Below are 15,043 nucleotides of genomic sequence, written 5' to 3'. Positions count from 1 at the left end.
CAAGGATAAATATTGGAGATGTCTTTGGAAGATGGAGACAGCTTAAAGCCCAAAAATCTTTTGAAACAGATGCTGAGTTGGTTGATTTTGCGTGTCAACATTCTGGCAACCCACATGAGCTTCGAATCTGGGTTTGGGCAGAAAACTCTCCAATATTTTGAATTTGACAAACGATCAAACGCTTGTCAATCTTACATATAGCACCTTTAATGTCTTTTATGTTTGTTTTCATTTAATCTGAATCAGAAAGAGATTTATTGCCAAGTGTGCTCACATACACAAGGAATTTTTTTTTGGTGATACAGGAGGAGAAACAAGCAAGTGAACACAGAACATTACAGTGAGACACAGAATATAAAACAAGGTAAGAGTATAAATAGACATACAAAAAATAGGACATATAACATAGAATTGCGTATGTACATGTGCAAGATTAAAATATGTGCAATGTAGGGGTATGTACAGTTATTGAATTAAATATGAGGGAATTTACATACAGTTGAAGTCAGAAGTTTACATATACTTAGGTTGAAGTCATTAAAACTCTTTTTTTTTTTTTTAACCATTCCACAGATTTAATATTAGCAAACTATAGTTTTGGCAAGTCGTTTAGGACTACTACTTTGTGCATGACACAAGTAATTTTTCCAACAATTGTTTACAGACAGATTGTTTCACTTTTAATTGACTATATCATAATTCCAGTGGGTCAGAAGTTTACATACATTAATGTTAACTGTGCCTTAAAGCAGCTTGGAAAATTCCAGAAAATGATGTAAAGCTTTTAGACAATTAGACAATTAGCTTCTGATAGGAGGTGTACTGAATGGAGGTGTACCTGTGGATGTATTTTAAGGCCTATCTTCAAACTCAGTGCCTCTTTGCTTGACATCATGGGAAAATCAAAAGAAATCAGCAAAGACCTCAGAAAAAAACTGTGGACCTCCACAAGTCTGGTTCATCATTGGGAGCAATTTCCAAATGCCTGAAGGTACCACGTTCATCTGTACAAAAAAAGTACGCAAGGATAAACACCATGGGACCACGCAGCCATCATACCGCTCAGGAAGGAGACGCATTCTGTCTCCTAGAGATGAACATAGTTTGGTGCGAAAAGTGCAAATCAATCCCAGAACAACAGCAAAGGAACTTGTGAAGATGCTGGAGGAAACAGGTAGACAAGTATCTACATCCACAGTAAAACAAGTCCTATATCGATATAACCTGAAAGGCTGCTCAGCAAGGAAGAAGTCACTGCTCCAAAACCGCCATAAAAAAGCCAGAATACAGTTTGCAAGTGCACATGGGGACAAAGATCTTCCTTTTTGGAGAAATGTCCTCTGGTTTAATGAAACAAAAATGTTTGGCCATAATGACCATCATTATGTTTGGAGGAAAAAGGGTGAAAAGGGTGAAAAAGGTTCTTGCAAGCCGAAGAACACCATCCCAACCTTGAAGCATGGGGGTGGCAGCATCATGTTGTGGGAGTGCTTTGCTGCAGGAGGGACTGGTGCACTTCGCAAAATAGATGGGATCATGAGAAAGGAAAATTATCTGGATATATTGAAGCAAGACATCTCAAGACATCAGCCAGAAAGTTAAAGCTCGGTCACAAATGGGTCTTCCAAATGGACAGTGACCCCAAGCATACCTCCAAAGTTGTGGCAAAATGGCTTTAGGACAACAGAGTCAAGGTACTGGAGTGTTATAACAAAGCCCTGACCTCAATCCGATAGAACATTTGTGGGCAGAATTGAAAAAGCGTGTGCGAGCAAGAAGGCCTACAAACTTGACTCAGTTACACCAGTTCTGTCTGGAGGAATGGGCCAAAATTCCAGCAACTTATTGTGAGAAGCTTGTGGAAGGCTACCCAAAACGTTTGACCCAAGTTAAACAATTTAAAGGCAATGCTACCAAATACTAACCAAGTGTATGTAAACTTCTGACCCACTGGGAATGTGATGAAAGAAATAAAAGCTGAAATAAATAATTCTCTTTACTATTATTCTGACATTTCACATTCTTAAAATAAAGTAGTGATCCTAACTGACCTAAGACAGGGAATGTTTTCTATGATTAAATGTGAGGAATTGTGAAAATCTGAGGTTAAATGTATTTGGCTAAGGTGTATGTAAACTTTGGACTTCAACTGTATGTACATGAGATATTTATTTACATTATTTCACTATGGGGAGTCCTGAAGGCAGTTTAATTGTTCATGTGGTAAATGGCCTGAGGGTAAAAACTGTTCTTGTGCCTGATTGTCCTAGCGCTGAGTGCTCTGTAGCACCGGCCAGATGGCAACAGTTCAAAAAGAGAGTGGGCAGGGTGTGTGGGGTCCAGAGTGATTCTACCTGCATGTTTCCTCACTCTTGGAGGGTCTTGGAGGGTGGGCACCAGTAATCCTCTCAGCAGTCCTGACTGTCCGTTGTAGTTTCATTCTGTCTGATTTGGTGGCTGAACCAAACCAGACAGTTATAGATGTACACAGGACAGACTCAATGACGGCTAAGTCAGCAGCTCCAGTGGCAGGTTGAACTTCCTCAGCTGGCTAAGGAAGTACAACCTCTGCTGAGCCTTCTTCACAATGGAGTCTATCTGGGTGTCCCACTTCAGGTCCTGAGAGATGGTAGAGCCCAGGAACCAGAATGACTCCACTGCTGCCACAGTGCTGTTCAGGATGGTGACTGTTTTGAGCATGTTCAGCTCAAGGTTGTTGTGACCGCACCAGACAGCCAGCTGTTCAATCTACCGTCTGTATGCAGACTCGTCGCGGATGAGGCCAATGACCGTGGTGTCATCTGCAAACTTCAGGAGCTTGACAGTGGGGTTCTTTGAAGTGCAGTCATTCGTGTACAGGGAGAAGAGCAGTGGAGAGAGAATGCCTCCCTGAGGAGCACCAGTGCTAATAGTGAGGGTCCCAGATATGATTTTCCCCAGTCTCACTAGCTGCTTCCTATCTGTCAGAAAGCTTTTGATCTACTGACAGATTGTGGTTGGCATGGAGAGCTGGGTCAGTTTGGTTGAGAGAAGATCAGGCATGGTGGTATTGAAGGCTGAACTGGATCCTTGCATAAGTCCCAGGTCTGTCGAGGTGTTGCAGGATATAATGCAGTCCCATGTTGACAGCATCATCCACAGATCTGTTTGATTGGTAAGCAAACTGAAGGGAGTCTAGCAGGGGTCCAGTGATGTCCTTCAGGTGGGCCAAAACCAGTCTCTCAAATGACTTCATGACCAAAGACATGAGAGCGACAGGTCTGTAGTCATTAAGTCCTGTGATTTGGGTTTTTTTGGGGACCGGAATGATGGTGGAGCGTTTGAAGCAGCAGGGAACTTCCCACTGCTCTAGTGATCTATTGAAGCTCTGTGTGAAGATGGGGGCCAGTTGATCAGTGCAGACTTTCAGACAGGCAGGTGAGACACCATCTGGGCTTGAAGCTTTCCTAGTCTTTTGTTTCCGAAAGACCCGGCACACATCCTCGCAGACTGTAAGTGCAGGTTGAGTAGCAGGAGGGGGAGGAGGGGGGTTCCAGGATGTGTTGGTGTGTGTGTGAAGTGAAGATCAGAAGGGAGATGGGTGTGAGACTGGGCTTTTCAAACCTGCAGTAAAACACATTCAGTTCATCAGCCATTTGTTGATTCTCTACATAGCGAGGGGGAGGTGTCTTATACTTGGTGATGCTTTTCAGGCCTTTCCACACAGATGCAGGATCGTTGGCTGAATACAGTTTTTTCAGCTTTTCAGTGCAGCTTCTTTTAGCCACTCTGATTTCTTTAGTCAGTGTGTTTCTGGCCTGGTTGTACAATATTTTATCCCCATTTCTGTAAGCATCCTCTTTGGCATGACGAAGCTGTCTGAGTTTTCCTGTAAACCATGGTTTATTGTTATTGAATGATAAAAATGTCCTAGTAGGGATGCACATATCCTCAAAGAAATTGATATATGATGTCACAGTGACAGTATCTGTGAGCACATCCAGGTCTGTTGCTGCAGCTTCAAAAACACTCCAATCAGTGCAGACAAAGCAGGCTTATAGTTCCAGCTCTGCTTCATTAGTCCATCTCTTTACAGTCCTTACTACAGGCTTAGCTGATTTTAGTTTCTGCTTGTAGGTCGAGAGAAGATGAACCAGACAGTGAGCCCTAAAGCTGCATGTGGGACAGAGCGACATGCATCCTTTACAGTGTCCGGATGTTGTTGCTCCGTGTCTGTGATGTGATCAGCCAGCTGTTGCAATGCTGTACACACTCACCAGGATAAATGAGGAAAACTCCCACAGTGAGTAGAAAGGATTACTGTTGATGAAATTCGCTTCTAAATTAGGACAGCACATCGTCAATACTGTTACATCGGTACACCAACTTTTGTTGATGTAAAAGCACGTTCCACCGCCTCTCGTTTTCCCCGATGATTCCGCAATGCGATCCGCCCTGAACAGCCGAAAGTCTATAGAAGCCCGGCAGATATAGCGCGCTGTCTGGGATGGCTTCATTCAGCCAGGTTTCCGTGAAACAGAGCAGCGGAGTTAGAAAAGTCCTTATTTGTACAATATGTTAAATCTTCACCCCATATAGTGTATGATATCACTGTGGCCCTATTCAGGTTCATGATATATTGAGCAGAAGGAAACTACAACAGACAGCCAGGACTGCTGAGAGGATAACTGGTGCCCACCTTCCAAGACCTGTGTGTCTCCAGAGTGAGGAAACGTGCAGGTAGAGCATTACCATACTATACTGCACTGATAAATGCTACCTATATTTAGTAAACCATTTTCAGTAGGCCTATTTTGGTTTTTCAGTTTTAGAAACAGTTAAAATTCTTGAAAAAATAATGAAACTAAAAGATCTCTCATTAGTTCAAAATGTTGCTCTTTCCTTGAAGTTTCCCAACTTATCTTTTAGCATATTTTTTTAAATCACTTTTCTCATTTGTTCTTTCCATAAATATACAGTATATATGGTGACATGACAAAAAATTTGCAGTTTCCTAAGGACTTCAACAAGGATTTGGCTTACATAATGCAAAAACATAAATAGATTCCAATGATAATCATTTACAAAAATTGTACGACTATAAGCCATTAGCATTAGCTTGTTTTTCTACAGATGTCCAAGTGATGAATGTTAGGGGATGTATTCATCAAGCTATCATCTAACCAGTAGGTGACAGTATAACTCCAGCAAAACGGTATCAGTGTGTAAGACCTTCAAAACGGTATCATAACTTCAGCAGTATAAAATCTTTTAAGATTTTTAAAAGAGTGTGTGTGTGTGTGTGTGTGTGTATATATATATTATTTATTTTTTTTAAGAAAATGTGGCTCTCACTAAAGTGTGCAAAGCGTTTGAAGTGTTAAATAGATAGTATAAATAGATAGTAATTAGAAAAGCTTCATATTGTACAAAATAATTTATCCATAATGTGAAATCTTGACATTGATCTCACCTAAACACACTCATAGGGGCATTTCCCAAATGGCATTTATGTACCGTTGAAGGGCACTTCGGTAAGGTGACGCAACTCGAAAGTAAGAAAGTTAATTATTTCACAATGGGCCTTTCACAAGACTTTTAGTGAAGGCTACATTTAAACTGTGATGCCATGCTCCCTTCAGAGTGCCCACGTCAAGGGGGGTCTCTTTAGATTTTCCATGTAAACCCCCCCCCCACACCAATGCTGAAACATGATCAAGGGGGACAAAGCGAAATAAAAATGATCAAGGAGGAGTCCCAGTCCGACAAAGAGATAAAAACAGTAGTTGCCCATTCTGAAGATCAAAATGCCCCCCCAAAGGTCACATCCAAGTACCGCCCCTGATGACTAGACCTGGTGTGCTTGAAAAGGTGGTTTGGTTTGCTTGAAAAGGTGGTCTGGGGTATGGTTCATTTGAACTCTGGTATGGTTTGTTGCTGATATGGACACAATCGTACCAAATCGTGGAAATGTACCATTTGTGATGATGTATAATTTGCGTCTTTGCAGGCTCGCGATCACAATTATTTTGGTACAATGCATTTCTCATACCTGCTTGTGTCAAATACACCACCTTCAGAGAGCAGCTCACATTCTTCACATCTCAACCAACACATCTGCAGGCTCACGGCAGACAAACGCTAATATTCATCACATCATTGCACATTCAGTGCATCTGCGGGAGACAAACACAAGTGTTGTTCTATGCATGGCAAGTTTTCATAGTAAATCCAAAAAGACAAACTTTAATACTTCACTTAACACAGTGACACCTTCTCGAGTTGTTACCTAGTTACAGTAGTAAACAGCTGCCGCCTGTACTCATGTTAATGATGTATTCGGGCCGTGGTTCGGACACAAATAACGTGATTATGTGAACACAGACCAGCACAGGCAGCAGGAGGGGCAAGGACAAGCATCGAACCAAGTGTGAAAGCACCCTAAATCGTAATTTTTACAGTCGTTTTAGGGTTTGTTGACATTACGTCGCCATAGAAACAAAGTTGTAAAATTGGCTATAACTTTACACAGAAAATGTTATTAACCGATTTTATCACACTAAATCGTGTTAACACACATATTGTTTATTTCTTGTGGCTATAATTTTAAAACTGTGAGTATTTTAATGTTTACCGATTGGCCCCCATTCACTTCCATTGTAAGTGGCTCACTGGAACTGATTTTTGCTCTTTTTTTTTTTTTTTTTTTTAAAGAAAAATAGGGGCAAGTCAAAATTATTTTTTTGTGGTAATCAACATTATGCAACAAATGTTATTGACTGAGCTTAACTTGTACTGAACCTGAAATATTACTTTAAGAACGCCTCTATAAAACATGTAAAGGCAGGATTTAACGAGCAGATACAGAGTGCACGAGTTATTCGCGCTTCCTACAAACAACAGCACATGAGAAAGAGTTCAGGACCTGAGAGAGAGAGAGAGAGACTGGGGCTTGTCCCTGCGTCAGAGAGATTTCCCTTATCGATTGGCTGCTCAACGAGGAGGCGTATAAAATAGACACTTTTAAGAAATTTTAGAGACATTTAGAGGGTTGCACACGGCGTGGAGGGTGGCTGAGAGACTCTTCTATCCAACACATCATTTAAAGAGAAGAACATGCAGAGCTGCGTTAAATCGTGGGGTGCTATAGTCAGCAGGTCGATGAACGCCCGCATGCCGTATTGTAGGCATATTTGCAGCAAAGGTGATGTTTTGAAGAAACTTCAAGGTGTAACTGCAGATTTATCTGCAAATGCTCGCGCTCTGAGCACTTCACAAGTGTTGTGGTCCAGAAAGATTGAAAGAATCCTGCCGAGACACGATGATTTCTCTGAGAGACACATTGGACCGGGTGACAAAGAGAAGCGAGAGATGCTCAATACTATTGGACTTGAGGTAAGACAACTATTTACTAAGATTATACAGTCTAAATTAAGTAATATACCATTTAAACGCTTAATTTCAGCATTCTCCTAGATTAAAATGTTATTAAACTATCGCGTGATCATCAGTTTTCACTCTTCATAAGTGGTTAAATAAAACAATAATGGATCATATTTTCCCTCGATTTCAGTCTGTTTCCCAGCTTATAGAAAACACAATCCCTGCATCCATTCGTCTGGGAAGAAGTTTGAAAATGGACGATCCTGTGTGTAAGTTTCACCTCATACTCTTCACTCGCAGCATACAGACCGAGAGGAAACACGTGTCGTTTGTTGACGTGAATTCATCGTATGTTTGCATTGACCGTCTGTGAGTCAAATCGGTTATCATGAGGTTATATTTAAGTTAAAGAACATTTCAAAAGTGTGTCTGCTTACAGATGCTCTCCTGGGTCGGTTTTTATGGCAGCACAATAATTAATAAAGCCGTAAAGCATTTCCACCATCACATATTTAGTTTGAACTCTCGAAAGCTGAATTAGGAGTTCCTAACAAAGGCGACCATCTCGGGGTTGAATGTAGGTTACACGCTCTTTGTGTGCCAATAGACCTTACAGGAGTGTTTTCCCCCCGTTAAGTCTTCCTTTGAACATATTTGGAGTTGTTTTTGCGGAGCCGGGCGAGCAGCACCAATCTCCTGCCGCCTCAGCCGATGCCAATAGGATGATAATTAGAGTGTAAAGTTCAGCGTCACACGGCCAGTTTGATCTGGTTAGCAGTCACATTACATCACGCCAGCACTGCTCAACACACAACTTTGTGTAATAAATGAACATTTTAATGGCATAAATATGGAACATTGAGTCTTTATTGCAATTCTAACGCATTTGAAGTACCTTTGAGCTAATAAACAGAGAAAAACTTAAACATTGTTTGTGATATCACTGGAGTGTGGTTATTTTAATGTCTGCACAGCCCAGACGACTATTAACACACCAATATAAGCTATTAGTGTTTTAAAATGTATTTAGTATTTATGTAAAAGTGGTATCTCTTAATAATATGGGCGATTCTCACCAAAAAAAAAAAAACCTTTCAAGAAAATGTCCTGGTCATGGATAACTCTATCAATTTAAAAATATATATTTGAAATTAGATTTTGCATAATGAAAATGAAATCTACTGTATATTTAGGGCAATTAAAATAGTTTAGATTGTGACATTATTTTTAAGTAATTTTCATTAGCGTAACTACATTTTGCCTCATTACCATAACAGTAATTTTTTCTACTTTATTACAGTAAAAGATGCTGAATAATTTTTTTTTTAAATTAAGAACGAAAGGCAGAACCAAAGAAGCACTGCTATGATGTATGAATACTAGTGCTGTCAGTCTATTAAAATATTTAATTGCAATTAATTGCGTGTTTTTATTTATTTATTTTTTTTTTTTCTTAGTCGTGATTAATGGCAAATTTTGAAAGTCCTGAAATTTCACTCCATAAATACTACTATTATTGTCAAAATTAATTTCCATTTTAGGAAAGAAAACAAACACACTAATTATTTTTTATTTTCTTTTGTCCCATTTTCTCCCAATTTGGAATGCCCAATTCCCACTACTTAGTAGGTCCTCATGGTGGTGCGGTTACTCGCCTCAATCCGGGTGGCGGAGGACAAGTGTCAGTTGCCTCCGCTTCTGAAACAGTCAGTCCGTGCATCTTATCATGTGGCTTGTTGAACGCATTACCGCAGAGACCTAGCGCACGTGTAGGCTTCACGTTATTCTCCGCGGCATCCGCGCACAACTCACCACAGGCCCCACAGAGAGCGAGAACCACATTATACCAACCACGAGGAGGTTACCCCATGTGACTACCCTCCCTAGCAGCCAGGCCAATTTGGTTGCTTGGGAGACCTGGCTGGAGTCACTCAGCACGCCCTGGATTCGAACTCGCGACTCCATGGGTCGGCATCTTTACTCGCTACCCAGGCCCCCGTCAAAGCAGCTTTACAGAAAAAGCTGTAATATAGTAATAAAAATGTACGTGTTGAACATGATAAATTAATCACATGCATTAACACTGCTCTAATGAATACTTCACAATTTAAATATAGAATTTTTTTCAGGTTGTGGTAAGGAGAATTATTATAAAGGGGGCGTGTACATCAGTGGTTCTCAATCTTTTTTTGATGAACGCCCCCCCAATTATGTGACATAAATTGAAAGCGGAGACTTTGTTCTACCAAAAAATAAAATTAAAAAACATAAAACACTATTTGCTTAATTTGCTCAGTGCAACTTTGATGCATTGCATGATTTTAATTTTTATTTATTTATTTATTTTTATAAATTCAGCAGGCTCATGCATCATGAATGTGAGACCAAACCTTGCATTTCTTAAATTTAAGCAGATGGAGGGCTATATCTGGGGCCTATAAAATGAAAATGTGAAGACAGAAATTAATAATAAAAGTGATATTGTTCATATTTTACATTTTGCCTTTTTGAAAAATTAAATTTCTTCATTAATTATTTGTTTATAGTTTTAACTGTGGTATTTGTAACAAGACCATAGTAAGCACATGGAAGCATAGATCTTCACTATCGTGGTTAGATGTAACATGATTTCTGTAAAACACACTATGGCATTTTTGTAATTATAAACAGTAGACTTACTCTAAACACACGTAAAAACAAAAAATAAACACAAAATATAAATATAAGTTGTAACAAATGTATTCTCTCACTCCCCTAATGTAGCCTATGACAAATTTAATAGAGCTGAAGTAGTGATATAATAATATTTATTATCAATCTATTTCTGCCTAAAGTACAGTTATTGTTACTATAATAAATGTAGAGTTCTGTGCTGAAGTGCCTTGTTTCTCAATAATTCTCGCAAAGCTGTGAGTTTAAGAGCTCAAGCTTTAAGAGCTTTGCGCTCACGCTGCTCTGTCCATTGAGCCGTATCCATCTACAGAGCCATACAGGTGCATTAGCGGAGGTTGTGCCTCCACCTGTGTAAAAACCAGCTGATTTGAAAAAAAATCGACTTGAAAACAACTTTTATAATGTTAGCAATGACATGCTCATTGACCATCTTTACACATTGCGGTAAAATGTGTAAAACTGTCATGGAGATAATGGCACAATGTAAACAATTGTAATGACCCCAAAATACACTTCATTTTCTGTATGCAAAATGCAATTTCATGGTTTCTTTTGATTTTTGGGGAAATTGTACCAGGACATTTTTCTTGAATGGTTTCACGAGAATCACCCATATATGGTCTTTTTTTGAAGTGCTGAAGGTTGCTGAACAACCCTTTCTCATTTGACTGACCAAACTGTTATTTCCCCCAAACAATGGGAAATTGAATGACAAAAAATGGATTTCAAAGCTATATAGTTTTTTTTTTAAATGCTGCTATAGGTACTATTGGGTTTAACATATGGCAAGGGTGAGTCAGCGTTAGCCTCTGCTTGTGTCTGTCTGTAATGAAGCAAGCCATGCTGAAGCTGATGGGTGTGCGAAGAGATACTGGATTCTGCTGGTTCAGCTGAACTGACCTTGGTCTGCAGATCCTGCGAGTAATTCACTACTCATCAGTAATAGGCTGCTTTGTAACTTTCCCTTTTTCCTTTTACATTTTAGTTTTTTATATTTTATATATAATTTTGGTATGTCTTTTAATCATAGTTGTAAAAAAATAAATAAAAAAAAAAACATGGCACTTGGTTATTTCCAAAAATGCAATGTAAATATTGACATGGAATATCCCATAGAGATGTTAGTCTGTCTGTGGTAGCCAGCAATGTGTATTTCTTCCCCCCTCTGTATCTGTATTTACTACAGCATTATCTTTGCCCCGTTCTGTTGCTGTGTCGCTAAGCTGCAGCACAATGCCTCGGGAATTCCTGTTTTGCGGTATGTGCTGGCTCCAGTGGCCTAAAGCAACGGCGATTAAACTACTTGCCTAGCCATCAGGAAATGTCCCATATGTGCCCTTCATTTACTTTTGTTCTAGTAAATTATAAATTACAAACACACTGTAATAATCAATAAACCCAAGCCTTGTATTATTCATCATAGTATTGTAGGTCATTTGTAGGAAAATGTTAAATCAATGAAAACATGCAAAGTGTGTGTTTGGTATTGTATGACTGTGTGTGTTTAGATATTTGTTAAAAACAAGGAATATTTTTCATTACATTTAGATAGAATTGTGTAATACTCCTCAATTATGAGTCTCGTGAGAAACTTCCTAACAAATTTGTGCTACATACAGTGGTAGTAACTTGTTAAATAGAAGAGAAGCTTCTTTCAATTTAAGTCTGCACAACTCCAGTGTTTTGTCCTTGCAAGGAAGTCAAATCTGAAAAAACTAGCCAAACCAGTTTTTATGACTTTGTATTTAAAAAGCATGATAAAAATAAAATTGCTCAGTGACCAAAGCATGCGTGCACAGTCCCATTAAGATACGACAGATAGTGTATTTACACACTGTTTACTTTGATAAATAAACTCAGAAATCCAAATTGTTCTTATTTATGTGCTTAATTACTACAGGTGAGAACGAAATTCTTGAGTCACTCCAAAAGATCGCCTCAAGGAACAAGATATGGAGGTCCTACATCGGAATGGGCTATTATAACTGCTCTGTTCCACAAGTCATACAAAGAAACCTACTAGAGAACTCTGGATGGTATGGGCTTTTTTAGGCATTTATTATATATTACTTTTGGGGGGTGCAAAATTGACCAAAAAACACAAATCAACCCTTTGTTTCAGTCATGAGAATGAAAGTTTGCATCCACAACCTGGAACATATTGTTCAAAACAGTTGTTATATTAAGGATTAGCATGCACAACTTCAGATAAGTCTTCCCATTGCTTACTAGGTCCTCGTAGTTGCGTGGTTACCTCAATCAGGGTGGTGGAGGACAAGTCTCAGTTGCCTCCGCTTCTGAAACAGTCAGTCTGCGCTTCTTATCACGTGGCTCGCTGTGCACAACACCGCAGAGACTCGCAGCATGTGGAGGATCATGCTATTCCACGCACAACTTACCACGTGCCCCATTGAGAGCGAGAACCACTAATCGTGATCACGAAGAGGTTACCCCCATGTGACTCTACCCTCCCTAGCAACCGGGCCAATTTGGTTGCTTAGGAGACCTGGCTGGAGTCACTCAGCACACCCTGGATTCAAACTTGCGATTCCAGGGGTAGTAGTCAGCATCAATACTCGCTGAGCTACCCAGGCCCCCAGACTACATCCACATTAATCCGGATAAATGTGAAAATTTCCAAAAGTTGCTTGTCCACTCTAAAACTCCTGAAAACACTTAAATCCCCTTACTGTGTGTGCAAAAAAAAAAAGAAAACGGAAGTGTGGCCCTGCGTCATTTCCTGTGCGGTATGAAACGCAATTGTCCTCGTGTTCTGACACCGGACATCAGTTCCAAGTAAACTTCCCATCGTCTTTGAAGGAATGCAGTGTGAAGGTTGTAGAAAGTAACATTTATCTTGAACAGTGCTTTCAAAGTAAATGGCAGGCACAACAATGCTTCTACAACATGGGCTACCATCTTGATTGTTTTGGTTTGAATGGATCTGATAACTGCATCACATGACAGCAAATCTTCATAGTTTTCCGTTTTCCCTGTCCACACTAATGCGAAGTCGCTGTTTTCAAATTTATCCACTTGGGAGAGCATTTTCAAAAAGCTCGGTTTTCCTTGGACAACACAGCATTTCAGTGTGGATGGAAGGGCCAAAACATAGCAATTTATGCATTAACAAATGAAAACGTATTGGTGTGGACGTGGCCTAAGCCATTCGCAGTTCGATTTCTCCAAAATGTGTAAATACTGTGGCTCAGTGGCGCTATCAAAACATTATTCTGTTTGAGCATTCGACACAGCAACATTGGCTTAACCAATGGCGTGAGTTTGGGGCGGGACTATCTGTTTGTGCGACCAATGAAAGATGGGAAGAGTGTTTGGGGAAACCTGTCTGAAAATGATCATTGCAATTCCATTTGATGCTAGTAGCTCAGAAATGACACACTTCAGCTTTAAATGTGTTGAGATTGAATGGTAAGTCTGAAATTATAGTAATTATGTTTGTAAATGCACATACACACCTGATTCTGCCACTATCATGTAGTTGTTTTTTTTTATTTTTTATGTTTGGGTTGTTTCTTTTGCATTGAAATTTAAGTCAATGCATAATTTCTGTCTGTATTCTTTATAGGTTGACACAGTACACACCCTACCAGCCTGAGGTTTCTCAGGGGCGTCTAGAGAGCTTGCTCAATTATCAGACGATGGTCTGTGACATCACTGGAATGGAAGTAGCCAATGCGTCGTTGCTTGATGAAGGCACTGCAGCAGCAGAGGCCATGCAACTCTGCCACAGGTTAGTGGACTAACTACTAGGGGGATAAAAGTGGCAGGACTTTATTTCATTTATCCTAGGGGTGTGCAGTAAAGGTCTTGGAGCTCTGCAGTGCTTGATCCTGCTCTTACACCTGAACCAGGCCTCATTCTGGTCTTTTGCATGCAGCTTGGCATATCTCTTGGGGTGGGAGTGAGCACTTATGATTTAGCATGACAATTAATGTCAATATGAAGAGGCAATCTCAAGCAATTTTTTTTCGTATGTAATCTGATGTATTTTACATACTGTAATAAGACGTTATCAGTATTTTGTCCCACCTTTGACTCGATCAGCTTTTCTTAGGTTCATTGTCTTAGTGATTAATTAATTAGATGAGTGATCTCCAATAGTAAGTTTTTTTTTTTGTTTTGTTTTTTTTTTACATTGACTTTAATGCTCATCTGTTCCTTTTTAAAGGCAAAACAAAAGAAGAACTTTCTACATTGACCCACGCTGTCATCCACAGACTATTGCAGTTGTGCAAACCAGAGCCAAGTAAGGAATTTGAATTTATTTATTTATTTTTTCTTGTCTAGTTCCCTAATTTATGCTGCAAACAATGTTTTGTGCTTTTTCAGCGACATAAGAGACAAGCTACTTGTATACACACAGGGGAGAAATATTAACCTACTCGTTTAAAAAAAATTGTTTTTTAGTTACATTGGTGTGAAGACCATTCTCAAGCTTTCTCATGAGATGGACTTCAGTGGAAAGGATGTTAGCGGTGTCCTCTTCCAGTACCCCGATACTGAGGGCAGGGTGGAAGATTTCACGGCACTTGTTGATCGGGCTCACAAGGGTGGAGTATGTACATCCTACCTTCCAATGTCATTATTAAAGCTAGATTTAATAATTTTTGGCAAATGCTGGGTTAAAGAGAGGTTTCTTTTTCCAAATTAATTGTGAATTGTTGTGCACAACAAATAACATGGGTTTTAATGTATGCAAACCAAAGGACCAGATTGTGATCCTGTCCCATTATTATAATTATTTTGTTTTTAAGGCACTAGCTTGCTGTGCCACAGATTTGCTGGCACTCTGCGTGTTGCGTCCTCCAAGTGAGTTTGGAGTAGACATCGCTTTGGGCAGCTCTCAGCGCTTTGGAGTGCCTGTCTTTTATGGTGGACCTCATGCAGCATTCTTTGCAGTCAAAGACAGTCTGGTCAGAATGATGCCAGGAAGGATGGTTGGAGTGACCAGGTCTGTTTACCTCTGATACCTTGTCTGGAATCTTTA

At 39.7% G+C, this 15,043-nt stretch overlaps 1 protein-coding gene across 1 annotated transcript in view; it reads left to right on the top strand.

The window, feature by feature from the left end:
* Window positions 1–4,629: 4,629 nt before the first annotated feature.
* The window catches only part of LOC127424104 (glycine dehydrogenase (decarboxylating), mitochondrial-like), a 34,954-nt gene continuing 24,540 nt past the window's right edge, over window positions 4,630–15,043 (top strand). Inside the window, exons 1-7 of the mRNA XM_051668949.1 lie at window positions 4,630–7,374; window positions 7,553–7,631; window positions 11,936–12,071; window positions 13,622–13,786; window positions 14,225–14,302; window positions 14,464–14,611; window positions 14,811–15,007. Of these exons, the coding sequence (XP_051524909.1) occupies window positions 7,096–7,374; window positions 7,553–7,631; window positions 11,936–12,071; window positions 13,622–13,786; window positions 14,225–14,302; window positions 14,464–14,611; window positions 14,811–15,007 (1,082 nt within the window). The 5' untranslated portion in view covers window positions 4,630–7,095. The remainder of the gene's footprint in view (window positions 7,375–7,552; window positions 7,632–11,935; window positions 12,072–13,621; window positions 13,787–14,224; window positions 14,303–14,463; window positions 14,612–14,810; window positions 15,008–15,043) is intronic.

The sequence above is a fragment of the Myxocyprinus asiaticus genome, chromosome 3 (assembly GCF_019703515.2).
Source record: "Myxocyprinus asiaticus isolate MX2 ecotype Aquarium Trade chromosome 3, UBuf_Myxa_2, whole genome shotgun sequence".
Lineage (NCBI taxonomy): Eukaryota > Metazoa > Chordata > Actinopteri > Cypriniformes > Catostomidae > Myxocyprinus > Myxocyprinus asiaticus.
This window is presented reverse-complemented; position numbering and strand designations above follow the sequence as displayed.